Below are 14,771 nucleotides of genomic sequence, written 5' to 3'. Positions count from 1 at the left end.
ATTTATATTACTGACGACTTTGTTCTTCTTGTATGTGGTCAGCATTTTCACACATGTATACACGATACTTAGCGCTAGAATTTGCTGACCAGTTAAATAAAGAATGAAATACTCTGGAAAATGCTGACGGCAGTTGTATTTACAATTTATATTACTGACGACTTTGTTCTTCTTGTATGTGGTCAGCATTTTCACACATGTTATACGATACATAGCGCTAGAATCTGCTGACCAGTAAAATTAAGAATGAAATACTCTGGAAAATGCTGACGGCAGTTGTATTTACAATTTATATTACTGACGACTTTGTTCTTCTTGTATGTGGTCAGCATTTTCACACATGTTATACGATACATAGCGCTAGAATCTGCTGACCAGTAAAATTAAGAATGAAATACTCTGGAAAATGCTGACGGCAGTTGTATTTACGATTTATATTACTGACGACTTTGTTCTTCTTGTATGTGGTCAGCATTTTCACACATGTATACACGATACTTAGCGCTAGAATTTGCTGACCAGTTAAATAAAGAATGAAATACTCTGGAAAATGCTGACGGCGGCTGTATGTACAATTTATATTGCTGACGACTTTGTTCTTTTTGTATGTGGTCAGCATTGCGTATATGCTGAAAGTGTTATAAGATATATATGTTTATATAATATTTTATTTTACAGGTCATTGTCGTTATAGTTGGGGCGAATGATATTGGGCGCAAATCATCAGAGGCCATTGTATCCGACATAAAGAAGTTCTGTACCGAACTCCGTTGTGAGTCTTCAAGGTATTTACATTTTCACTTTTCTTGCCTTTATGATAATAATGAATTTTGTTAAGCTGTATCCCTAAAATAATAATAACAATAATAATTATGCTGACGATATAGATTGTATCTGTATGAACTCCCGGGGTCTAGAAAATGCTGACGATATAGATTGTATCTGTATGAACTGCCGCGGTCTAGAAAATGCAGACGATATAGATTGTATCTGTATGAACTGCCGGGGTCTAGAAAATGCTGACGATATAGATTGTATCTGTATGAACTCCCGGGGTCTACAAAATGCTGACGATATATATTGTAACTGTATGAACTGCTGGTGTCTAGAAAATGCTGACGATATATGTTAATAATGATGAAAAATCTTCTTTTTCAGTGCCACTGTTGTAGTATCTGAAATTCTTCCAAGGTGTCAGAACATGTTTGATGGATGTGAGCGATCGAAAGATTTCCTAGACAGATGGAACTATGAGGCGGCCACGAGCAATTCAGCGTATCCGCCTACACTTACTCGTGCAAAAACAGTTACCAAACCTGATGTGCCAATGATGTTAAGAAATCGTCCGCAGAAGTGTGAAATTGTGTTAATTGAAACCGATACAAAGTTCTATTTAAGTACAGATAGTGTTAAGCTCTTTGGTGGTGGGAATGACGCACCTATGTTCACGAAAACGGACCGAAAACTTACACATCATGAAGCTGCTGATATACTCCATCAAAATATTAAGGACAGTATAACATATGATCCGCCGTACAGACCAGAGTCAGGTTCTGTTTTTCTTTATGACGATTCAGGGGATGTCACAAAAAAGGAAGACTGGCGTGCAGACGGTTACACTTGGAAAAATAACGGTAGACGTGTTTACAAGACAGAGGGAAAAGACATCGAACGAACATTCTTTAAAATAAGAAACCAGGGTATCGACAGCGACGGATTCCAAAAACATGTGTTTCGTTTCACGGATAGTGACTATAATGGAAAGACAGTAATAGTGTATTACGGTGACAGTGTAGCGTATAAAGAATTACCACATGGTAACAGGAAAAAGAACTCGCGTCCATATAAGCGTACGAAACCCTCTGTAATCAAAGACATCAAAAGACGTGGTGTGGATGAAAAGCCTAAACAGTTAATTGACAAAATGAAATGTGAAGAATCACTTAATACAAAGATCGAAGGTGTTAATGTGCCTAGAAATACAAAACAAATAAAGAATATACAAAGCAACATCAGAAAAGAAGCAAAGTTGAGTCACGATAATGACACTATAATGGCACCTATTGTGGCTTCCTGTTTTCAAACAAAACATCACAAAACATTGTAAATATGTTTCTAATATCCACAGATGAGTGAATTAATAACATGTGCAGAATAAATGCTTCAGCTCATATAGAATTTGCATTTTACCCAAGAAAAAAATTGAACTATTTATATATAGGCACTATTTTCGACTACACCACGGAAGCTTACAACCGAATTACTGACCTTATTCCTATAAGAAACTTTTTTGATAATATATCTAAATTAAACTGGTTTCTCCTTGAAATATAATCCTTTGCCAACATTCCTACCAAGTTTCATGGCTGAAATACCAACAGTATAGAAAATACAGGCATAACTGTTAGGTCATGTCAAGTGTGCCAAGGTGCCACAAAATCGAGGTTTTACGGTCAATTACATTATAATAGATTTTTCTTATTTCGCGTCATTTTTTCATGGATATATTAAAGGAAATGGTACCGGTGTATTGAAAACTGTTCATATTATTCAGAAATCATATTTTAAAAATAGTAGAACATGTTTTTCATTGGCAGACTGTCACCAAAAGATCAAATTTTATGCAAAATTAACCAAATTTTTCATAAAATATTAGTATCAGAAGGCATTTCTAAACATTATTTTAGACAAATAGCCATATAATTGCTTTAGCAAAATGCTTTGATGTCCCAGTGAGCAGTTAAGAGTAATTAAGCTTCAATCAGACCTCTTTCTGGGTATACCAAACATAATTATGGCTGTGACTCCAATAACAATGAAAAAAATGACAAATTTCACACCTCTGCAATTACCACCTGGCTTCTTTGACATGACCTAAGAATGTTTGCCCCAGTTAAATATACATGTTTTTGGTATTTTAATTTCATTCCTCTGACAGATTTTCTAAGGTTCATATAGTAAAAATTTCTATAGTTAGTGCTACGGTTAACACAATGCCAGCTGTCTCAAAGCGGCAAAGACATTTAAGGCTCTGTGGATTTAAGAAAGGCGTCAGTAATGTGCACAGAGGTAAGAAACGTACTTATGTCAAGCACAACACAGATAAAAGGTACATTAGGCTCCCAAAGCAGTCTTATAAGTCCCGCATCCATGAGTACAAAGGTATCTTTACCTTTAAAGATGTTGATGGTACTGACACCAATGCTGTACCACTTCGCAGCTTGGCTGAGACTAGAACACTGTCTGATGATTACTCTGTACCAGATAAAATGGTTGTACACCCTGACCTTTTGACTAATAGACTGTACCGTCCCCTTGAACTGAACCAGATGTTTAATTCTGAAATAAAAATGCACTGTATTGGAAATAACGCATGTACTGGTGACTTGATTATTGATGCTTCTGTTTCACGTAAATGGGGAATCTGTTGGTATGAACGCCTGAAATGTAGTAAATGCAATTACAAGAGCAAGTTTTACCAATTATTTGAACATGTAGATTCCAATGTAAGAGGTAGAAAGTCTGCAAAAGCTAATGTAGGTCTACAGTTAGGAGCCATGACTACCCCGGTTGGGAACACCGGCTTGGTGCGAATTCTTGCTAATACAAACATCACTCCACCGGCTAAAAATTCTATGCGCTTACAGTCTAATAGTGTTGGCAAGGCTATTGTTGAACTGAATAAGAATAATATGCATGAGTTAAGGCAAAAATTAAAGGCTGAAAATAAGGCATGTGGCAACAAAAACCCAGAAATGACTTATGTTGAGGGAGATTCTTGTTACAACAACCCTCTATTCAATGTTGATAGTACCCCTTTCCAAGCTGGCACCATTGTCACTACCACTATGTGTGAAAATAATACAAGAAACAAGCAAATAATTGGTGCTTTTGTGGGGGTGAAAATTTGTAAAATTGCCTCTGAGCTTAGAAATAAAGGGGAAACTGTAGTCTGTCCTAACCACAGGGGACACTGTACAGCATCATTAGCTGAGTCTGATTCCATTGGCAATGAATCACGCTGGAACAGTCTGGTGGCTACTGAAATAAATCATGATCTCAGTATTGCCCATTTCACTGGTGATGGGGACTCTAAGGGACATAGTGGTGTTGACAAGGGCCAGTCTAAACCTGTTTCACATCTAAAAGACATAAGACACCTTAGCAATTCAATGCGCCGTCAAATAAATAAGGCAAAGTTCAGCAAATATATGTTTAGTGGCCCCCATATGGCTAACCTTCAAAGTAGGCTGTCACTATCTATCAGATCTAGGTGTGTAAGTGAGCTAAAAAAGGCCCATTCTGTATACCAGGGAAACATTGAGGCAATTAAAGGGGCTATGCATAATGTGACACTGACAATTATTCTCTGCTTCAAAGGTTACTGCGGTGAATCCTGTAAGAAATACAGCTTTGTTTGTCCCGGTAACTTTAAACAATCAAAGAATTACTTGCCAGCAAATCTAAAACTGAAAATGACCAAATCTGATGAAGCAACTTTATATTCATGTATTCAAGTTTTGCTTGGTCCATATAGCATTGAGTTAACCAAACTATACAGACTTCAACTCAGAAATGTGAAGCGGTCAATCGTGCATATACTTCATGCATGCCAAAGTCTGTCACGTATTCTAGGAACTGTTTGGGTCGTATACACGGTCAAATCCTGAAACTGAATCATGGATATACTAACTCCACTCTTTTAAAGTCACAGTGTTTAGGTGCAAGTTTACCTAAGGGTACATCAGTTATTAAACACTTACTTAAGTCTCAAAAACTTGCCCTCAGATTGAAATCTAAACAATGTCAGAAAAAAATGAACGACTCTCGCTACGCATCACGTATGCGAAGGTATAAGGTTCACGCAGATGTCCACTACTCTAAAGGGCTTACTGACCCTACCCCGGACTTTTCGAAAATCCCCGAACTTGCTGATCATATGTATTTTCACTGAACCGGTCACATTTCTAAGTACTGGAAAATATTTCGGTTAATGTTGTACGAGTAGTGCTATTTTTCTGTAAATACTGTATTATATTCTGATCAATGTATATATAAAAATTTCATTTCTTTTTCCATATTACATGTTTTATAGAGGCTGTCATACACTGAAATACCTGTAAAATGCAATTTGGATAAACCCGGCCTTGCCATTTATGACCAAAACACTGTTCCATACACTGCTGTCTTGAATTATTTATGATTTGAGGCTCTAAACTCAAATGTTCCGGGTTACAGCAAAGCGAAAACTTGCATAAATGGGACACATGATCATTATTTTCTAGTTCTATTATGTTTTTTATCTATCATATATGCCAGTCTGTGTACATAATAATATTTAGAATGAGCATCTTGTGGAAATTTTGCCCTCATCTTTCCATAACGAGGCCATTTAGTGCCACAGACAACGCCGGTCCACCGCTTACAGCCCAAAAGGCCATAATCTTCTAATTTTTCATCTAATCTAGCTTTTAATACTGCTAAAAACTCATTATTTGCCATGTTTCAATTAATTCTTTCAAATAAACTGAAAACAGACGACAGATTTTAATGTTTACACAATAGTCTCCCTTTCTTATAGGTCAAAGGTCAGTAAAAAAATTGCCTATATATTTCATATAAAATGAACTACAAACAAAGCTCTGTAAAAAATATTTCTAAAACATCAATCTCTGGTAGACTACCTTTTCTCTTTAGTTCCATGTGTTTGCAAATGAAAAACAAAAAGAAAACATGGTGTTATGTAGTTCCTAGTGAAATGCCAGTCAGCTGTTTCTACCAATGTCAAGGTCGGTGAAAAAATTAATCCGCAACATACCCACAATACCTACCTCCTATTGTGGCTTCCTGTTTTCAAACAAAACATCACAAAACATTGTAAATATGTTTCTAATATCCACAGATGAGTGAATTAATAACATGTGCAGAATAAATGCTTCAGCTCATATAGAATTTGCATTTTACCCAAGAAAAAAATTGAACTATTTATATATAGGCACTATTTTCGACTACACCACGGAAGCTTACAACCGAATTACTGACCTTATTCCAATAATGCTTTTTATAATCAGTCTCAGTTTTGATAAGTTCTTAAATCTTGAAAAATATTATAATTCCGAAGTATCGAAAGAAGAGGGAGTATAATGTAGTCATATACGAAATGGAAAGTCCTGTAAAATGTATTTTCTTTGGTTATTCCATGAACACATGTCACATTTTATTAATGACCTTGAAAAAATGCAAATTTCAGCTTAATATACTAAAAAATGGAAGCACCATCTCAGTTTTATGACACTAGACAAAAAATGGCTATATAATTTGTTGAAAATAAGATATGATTAAAAAAAACTCATCGATGCAGAAATGAAAATTGCAAAAAGATATGATAATTACATCATGTCGTTTATTTTGACACATGATCAAGTTTCGCTCTTTGGCATGTCAATGCTTTACCATACATTTGTTACATACAGCTCTACCTCTCTATAATGGACTGAAATGTGTTTGATGATTTAGAAGTATGGCTGCAGCATAGAGGTTTATTTACAAAGAATTTTAACTTATCAGCCTTTATAGAGAGGTATGTGCTCTCTGGATGTGTCATTTAACGTTTAGCCTGCTGGTGGCAATGGATTCTGCCTCAGAGACCAGTTCAGACCAAGATCAGCCTGCACATCCGTGCAGGCTGATCATGGTCTGCACTGTTTGCCATTCTGTCAGTATCTTTTTGGTAAGCACCCCTTTTAACAGTGAATGGTACTATCCAAATTGAAAGATGGACAAGTTCATTATAGAAATTCAGCAGAGTAAGGGTTAAAAAAGGTTTTATTGAGAATTCAGTGCAGCTGATTTTATTAGCAATGATTGTGGTTTTAAAACCGATCAGAGATTTTGTTAATTATATAATACTTGGTCAAATTTCACCGTATGGGGGCTATCGGCATAATGACTTGGGACTTAAGGGGTCACAGTAAGGGGTCACTTTAATTATGACCATATTTGGAACGACTGCTGACTACAAGTGTCAACAAGAATGTTACAAATTACATTCTCCGGGTAACAAGTCTTGAAGTGTTTTTTCCTCACTTCAGAACCATTTAAAATCAAAATGATCTATTCACAAATGAAATAACGGGGGTTAATGTTTTAGTGGACAGTGGTTAAATTTGTTTTAATTGGATATTTTTTATACTGTTTGGTCATATTTGAAAATCGTTACAGGTGCGGAATACAATCTTTATAAAGTTTGCGGACTGGTGATGTATGTGTACAGTCTGAAGTGTTTGGCAAGGAAATGGCAATGTCCTATGAAGATTTTAATTAGTACCTGTAATATCGTTATGCTCAAGTATAAAACTTCTACCAACTGTCCAAAAGTTCCACATTTAATTTGATACCTCCGTTTTTTTCAAACATTGTTTTTTTGGATAAAATTTTATTGCTTAATTTGTCTTCTCAGTGTTCATAATTATTAATACAGAATTTGTTTCTGCATTACTAATATCTGTGAATAACCGGTGATATATCCCAGATTTTATTAATATTTTTAAAATTTAAAATAATTTTTGGATGCAATTTTTGAGGGGGGAAATAAAGCGTTTTAATTTTGAAAGACTTTTCACGTTGTGAACACTATTTGTGCATGATATCTTAGTATGAAAATGAAGTTTTATCTTTATATTTAGTTAGGTTTTGGGTTATAAATTCACAGTCATTTTCAAAAGGTTGTAAAATGTTATTTAAAGTGTTTTCAAGTGTGGACAATTCAGGACTTTGTGGCTATATAGCAAGGAAATGTGCAACTTACATAGAAAAATGGGTTCCAACACCTACTTTAAATATTGTAAATTGTGTTGTTGTGAAAGTTTTAAGTACTCAGCCGATCATTTTCAACTTGTACGCTACCTTAAACGGCCTTATCTTGACAAATACGTCTAATATAGCTGTCGGAAAAAGCCTTCCTGTATTATTAAACATTTGATTTAACTGTTTTTGATAAGAAATTCGAAAAATAAATTTGTTTTAATATCCGAAACCAAAGTTCGTTTACATTTTCTTACTGATTTTTTTAGCTCACCTGTCACAAAGTGACAAGGTGAGCTTTTGTCATCGCGTGGCGTCCGTCGTCCGTCGTCCGTGCGTCCGTGCGTGCGTGCGTAAACTTTTGCTTGTGACCACTCTAGAGGTCACATTTTTCATGGGATCTTTATGAAAGTCGGTCAGAATGTTCATCTTGATGATATCTAGGTCAAGTTCGAAACTGGGTCACGTGCGGTCAAAAACTAGGACAGTAGATCTAAAAATAGAAAAACCTTGTGACCTCTCTAGAGGCCATATTTCTCAATGGATCTTCATGAAAATTGGTCAGAATGTTCAATTTTGAATGATATCTAGGTCAATTTGAAACTGAGTTAATGGAGTCATAAAACTAGGTCAGTAGATCTAAAAATAGAAAAACCTTGTGACCTCTCTAGAGGCCATATTTTTCATGAGACTTCATGAAAATTGGTCAGAATGTTCACCTTGATGATTCTAAAGTCGAGGTCGAAATGGTCACGTCCCGTCAAAAACTAGGTCAGTAGGTCTAAAAATAGAAAAACCTTGTGACCTCTCTAGAGGCGATATTTCTCAATGGATCTTCATGAAAGTTGGTCAGAATGTTCAACTTGATGATATCTAGGTCAATTTAGAAACTGGGTCACGTGGAGTCAAAAACTAGGTCAGTAGATATAAAAATAGAAAAACCTTGTGACCTCTCTAGAGGCCATATTTTTCACGAGATCTTCATGAAAATTGGTCAGAATGTTCACCTTAATGATATCTAAGTAAAGTTTGAAACTGGGTCAGGAGGGGTCAAAAACTAGGTCAGTAGGTCTAAAAATAGAAAAACCTTGTGACCTCTCTAGAGGCCATATTTCTCAATGGATCTTCATGAAAATTGGTTAGAATGTTCATCTTGATGATATCTGGGTCAAGTTTGAAACTGGGTCACGTGCGATCAAAAACTAGGTGAGTAGGTCTGAAAATAGAAAAACATTGTGACCTCTCTAGAGGCCATATTTTTCATGGGATCTTTATGAAAATTGGTCAGAATGTTCACCTTGTGATAGGAGATATTCTAAGTCATAGATTTTGAAACTTGGGTCCAAGGTTCCTGACCAAAATCAAAAACCTATGATGGTCATAACGGTCTAGAAAATAGAATAAAAAAAAAACCTTGTGACCTCTCTAGAGGCCATATTTTCATGAGATCTTCATGAAAATTGGTCAGAATGTTTACCAAACTAGTAAGTGAGTAGTAAAATGGGTGTCAAAAGGTAATTGAGATACAAGACTGGGTTTACGTGAATCGCAAAAACTATTGGATCAGGTAGGTCTGAAAATAGAAAAACTTTGTGACCTTCTAGAGGCCATACTTTTCATGGGATCTTTATGAAAATTGGTCAGAATGTTCACCTTGATGATAGCTAAGTCAGATTTGAAACTGGGGCACGTGTGGTCAGTAACTAGGTCAGTAGATCTAAAAATAGAAAAACCTTGTGACCTCTCTAGAGGCCATATTTTTCAACAGATCTCCATGAAAATTGGTCAGAATGTTCATCTTGATGATATCTAGGTCAAGTTCGAAACAGGGTTACGTGCGGTCAAAATCTAGGTCAGTAGGTCTAAAAATAGAAAAACCTTGTGATGTCTCTAGAGGCCATATTTCTCAATGGATCTTCATGAAAATTGGTGAGAATTTTCAACTTGATGATATCTAGGTCGATTTCGTAACTGGATCATGTGCGGTCAAAAACTAAACTAGGTCAGTAGGTCGAAAAATAGAAAAACCTTGTGACCTCTCTAGAGGCCATACTTTTCACGAGATCTTCATGAAAATTGATGAGAATGTTCACCTGGATGATATCTAGGTCAAGTTTAAAAGTGGGTCACGTGCCTTCAAAAACTAGGTCATTAGGTCAAATAATAGAAAAACCTTGTGACCTCTCTAGAGGTCATATTTTTCAATGGATCTTCATGAAAATTGGTCAGAATTTTTTATCTTGATGATATCTAGGTCACATGTGCTCAAAAACTAGGTCACTTTGTCAAATAATAGAAATAACGACGTCATACTCAGTTCAACGCTGGGTCATGTGGGGATAGGTGAGCGATTCAGGACCATCATGGTCCTCTTGTTTTTATATATCTTCGTACCATTTTATGCGTTAAGTTTATAATATTAATACTCTTGAAATAAATACAAAATGACTGTAAATGGTACATTTGGGATATACTTGTGAAGATATTTATCACTTTTCCATGGCAATTCAATTGCCATATACGAATTTATACAAAATAATAACATTTGCATTTTTAGAATCTGAATCGAAAAAGATGTTGGCCATTAAGGTGTCATAGACTGCGCCATTTTTGATTTGCGAGTTGATATTTGCATGTTATTTTGGCATATTATTTTATGAGTAAATTTCTGATAATGTGTTTTATAAGATTGCAAAATTTTTTTTCCTCATTTTTTTTTTTAACATTCTGGAGTATGGCAGAAAAGATCTGTGACAAATTTATGGTGGGCGAAAAAAAAAATCGAGTAGAGATGTTAGTCATTTTTATGTTTTTCATGCGCAAACTAAGTCTCAAGCTGGGACATTAGAAAATTATAAATATGGATTAAAAATAGGTAGGTTGACTTATCAAGGGATTTGCTTGTATGACAAAAATATTGTAGTTGATCTCTGCGGGGATATGCTGTTCATATTATAAGGTATAAAGTGTTACATTTATCCGTGATCAGATTAAAGGATCACGTTAAAACCTTGTTTTGTAAAGAATTGATTTACTCCGAAAATAAGTTTCGACTCTGATCATACTTTCTTGTCTCGTTTCAGATTTTGAAGTAAGGACGTAAGAGGCAACAGTAAGACGGAATCACAGGACGAAGGCACGTTATAGTACAAAGGGATTTAACCACCAGTTAGCGTAAACTGAAAAAGCAAAGAGTATAATACATTGGAAGAGTAGGGTGAAATTTCAAAAAATGATTCGTTCAGACATAGTCAACTAGCACAGTAACCTAAAGCAGCAAGATGATGTCTAATTGTTTACTTTATTTGTTTTTCTTCGGGATAGTGCTTAAGTCAGTGAAAGGAATTGTGACTATTACCTTCGAAACAGAGGAAGAAATCACAGGAAATGTCTTTCTGGGAAACATTGCAGCAAAATTAGGAGCAAATGAAACCGAAATATTTGGTGGCAATTTAGAAAGTGCAAACTATAACATCTTGAAGTCAGGTGATGTAGACTACTCGGATTATTTTGACTTCAGTCCAGCAACTTCTGATTTTTATTTGAAGCAAAAAGTTGATCGTGAGGAAGTCTGCCAGCAAAGTGAAGTATGTAAAATGAGAGTGATACTTTTTGGTAATTCTGGCACAGTCACTGAATTTGTTAACATTAATGTCACAGTAAAGGATATAAATGATAATATTCCAACATTTTCGGAATCGGTAAAGAATCTATACATCCAAGAGGGAACCGCGATTCGGACAAGCTACACTCTGACACCGGCTATTGATTTAGATTCCGGCATCAATGCGATCCAAGAATATATACTAGAACCGTCGCGAACTGACTTCGAACTCGAAAAGCAGCAAAATCTGGACGGGTCATCGACCTTGAATCTCATACTGAATTTAAGTCTTGACAGGGAATCCACACATAACTACACGTTATATGTAAAGGCAGTGGATGGGGGCACGCCACCCTTTACTGGAACTTTAACTGTGAATATCAATGTCACCGATAAGAATGACAACCGACCAATTTTTCAGCCAGCAGAGTACAATGCTACTATTGATGAAGATGTTGAAATGGATACTGTGGTAATCACAGTCTCTGCCATAGATAGAGATATAGGTGAAAACAGTAGACTGGCTTACTATTTCGCAGACTCTGTAACTTCAAATATAAGACAGTATTTTGGTATCAAGGAGACAAGTGGTAACATTTTTGTGAAAAAGATGCTTGATTCGGCAAGTCGGCCTTTTATCTTTTTCATAGAAGTCAAAGATCATGGGGATCCAATGAAAAAGAGCCAAGCGAAAGTAACAATTAATATCAGGGACAAAAATGAGAATCGTCCAGTAATTGAGATGAGTCCACCTAGTAATATCAACATAAAAGAGAATTTGAATATCGGTACACACGTTGCCTTGGTTATCGTTTCGGATGAGGACAGGGGTCTTAGCGGAGAGGCAGACTGCGAGTGTCTTAATTCCAATTTTACAATTATGAAGGCGAATGAAGTTGCACAAAATACATTTAGTCTTGTAAGTGCCGTTGAGTTTGATAGGGAACTGCAGGCCTTTTATACTGTAGAAATAAACTGTAGCGATAAAGGTCAACCCCCATTGTCTTCAAATCTCACATTTAATGTTACAATTACTGATGAATATGATCCAGTAATTCAGATGAGTCCATCTAGTAATATCAACATAAAGAGTCCATCTAGTAGTCCATCTAGTAATATCAACATAAAGAGTCCATCTAGTAATATCAACATAAAAGGGAATTTGAATATATTATTTATTACAAGTTTAGTCAGTTATTTCTTTCATGAATTTTAACATTAGAAAATATGAGAAAAGTAGTTACGTGTTAATCGTATCTTTTGTTATTGAGATTAATGCATAAATATTTTTTCAATTAAATTTTTATTGCAATTTTATTGTCCAATTTTGCATGTACAATTTGTAATTTATGTGAATTTTATTGTTGGAGCAATTGATGTACCACAAGATAAAACACCAAGTTCTTGCTTTTATCTTTCCAATCTGACACCACTGTAAAGATTTTTTACAACTTGAAACAAAAAAAATTGCCTATATATTTCATATAAAATGAACTACAAACAAAGCTCTGTAAAAAATATTTCTAAAACATCAATCTCTGGTAGACTACCTTTTCTCTTTAGTTCCATGTGTCTGCAAATGAAAAACAAAAAGAAAACATGGTGTTATGCAGTTCCTAGTGAAATGCCAGTCAGCTGTTTCTACCAATGTCAAGGTCGGTGAAAAAATTAATCCGCAACATACCCACAATACCTACCTCCTATTGTGGGCACAGGCTAAAATGCTGACGCGCTGTGCTGACAATATACACAAAGAAGGAAAATGCTGACGATATGTATATAGAGGCGATTAAGAAAATGCTGACGATATAGAAATAGAAGGTTTTTAGGAAACACTGACAACAAAGAATTATTATTATTGTTGTCTTTCAAGTATTAATAAAACAGTATTAATTGGAAATGACTTGTAAAATAGCGCAAAACTGACATAATTTAAACAGAAAATACGCTGGGTTGATTTTATATTATCTAAAATATACATTAAAAAAGAAAAGTATTTGAGTGTTCAATGTGTTTAATTCGTTAAAGTTAAGAAATCAATAAAAGCATTTATAAATTCAAGTTGTATTACCATTAATAATGTGAAATAATAATGAAATTGTAATTAATCTACTTTATAATTAAGCACCGCTGTATTTTTTTTTTTGTTTCTTTCTTGTTTTTTCTTTTAAATTTTTTAAAAATTATGCGTGAATTACATTAATCAGACGTTATATAAATTACTTGCAAAAGTAAACTGCGTATATATCATTTATACAAAAGAGTATTTAACTTACTTAAATGAAATAAAATCTCTAATATTTCTTTTTTTTAGCATTATTTAATCATAGACAACAATGAAGTGAGCGAGGCAATCATACGGACAAGTAATGCGCTTCATATTTCAAAAATGGTAAAATCAATTTAGACAGCACATGGACCGATAATCTAGGAATACACTATAATTATTTGTTTGTTTCATACAAAAATTATAATTGTCTTCTATACAAGGGGATGAAACGGAAAATGTTTGTGATTTTTTGTTAGAAAGCGCACCATCTTTAATCTTCCCCGTCCGTTTTCACACAATGATTAAATCAATCGTTTTGTTTGTTCTCACCTTTTTATTAAAATGTTATCCTATAATTATGATATCCTTTAATCTGCTACTGACAGTCACAGTTTTTTAAGTTAATCAAAAATGTATACATGTGTGATTGATCATTCGAGTTCAACCGTTAAATTGTAATAAATGAGTAATTACATGAAAGCCATTCTCATTCATCAGATCTTCGACATGGTACCCGAAACGAAAGCCATTCTCATTCATCAGATCTTCGACATGGTACCCGAGACGAACCGGGGTACCATGGTAGACATCTGGTTTGCGAGAATGCATGAAAGCGTAATTATACCAAAAGTATATCTCAATAAAAGACCTAAATGCCGATTTGTTATTGTTCTGTTGTTTTTTTTTTCTTGTTTTTTTTTATGTCTTTGATCTTATAATAATCATTTTGCTTAAGTATAGAATTCCAACACCAATTTAAAGAAATGAGTAAAAGAAATGAGTAACATATAACATATATAAACATTTTCAGTGCTATCTACATTCTCTTTACCAATTTACAAAAAGTGCTTCTTTTGCGAATATTGGTTGCTTACTATAGTGTTTATTGTTCAATATTGTTCAGTATTATTTTGTGTTATTTCTTGTGTGTTAATATTATTGAAACTTGCATCACTCACACCATGGCTTTAGTGATAGGACATAGCCAGGCCAAATATCTTAGTGAATATTTGACAGAGGATGATTTCAGTGTGTTTTCATATCCTGGATATACTACTAGTGACATACTTAAGCAGGATATTATTTATGATGTAG

At 34.7% G+C, this 14,771-nt stretch overlaps 1 protein-coding gene and 1 pseudogene across 1 annotated transcript; both read left to right on the top strand.

Moving 5' to 3' along the window:
* Positions 1 to 14,771, top strand: part of LOC128557328 (protein dachsous-like) — a 67,788-nt pseudogene that overhangs the window by 38,738 nt on the left and 14,279 nt on the right.
* LOC128557051 (uncharacterized) lies at positions 422 to 2,274 on the top strand. Its single transcript, XM_053543579.1, has 2 exons — positions 422 to 785; positions 1,159 to 2,274. Exon 2 carries the CDS (start codon positions 1,202 to 1,204, stop codon positions 2,105 to 2,107), a length of 906 nt encoding a protein of 301 aa, XP_053399554.1. The 5' UTR covers positions 422 to 785; positions 1,159 to 1,201; the 3' UTR covers positions 2,108 to 2,274.

Source organism: Mercenaria mercenaria, chromosome 5 (assembly GCF_021730395.1).
Source record: "Mercenaria mercenaria strain notata chromosome 5, MADL_Memer_1, whole genome shotgun sequence".
NCBI lineage: Eukaryota > Metazoa > Mollusca > Bivalvia > Venerida > Veneridae > Mercenaria > Mercenaria mercenaria.
This window is presented reverse-complemented; position numbering and strand designations above follow the sequence as displayed.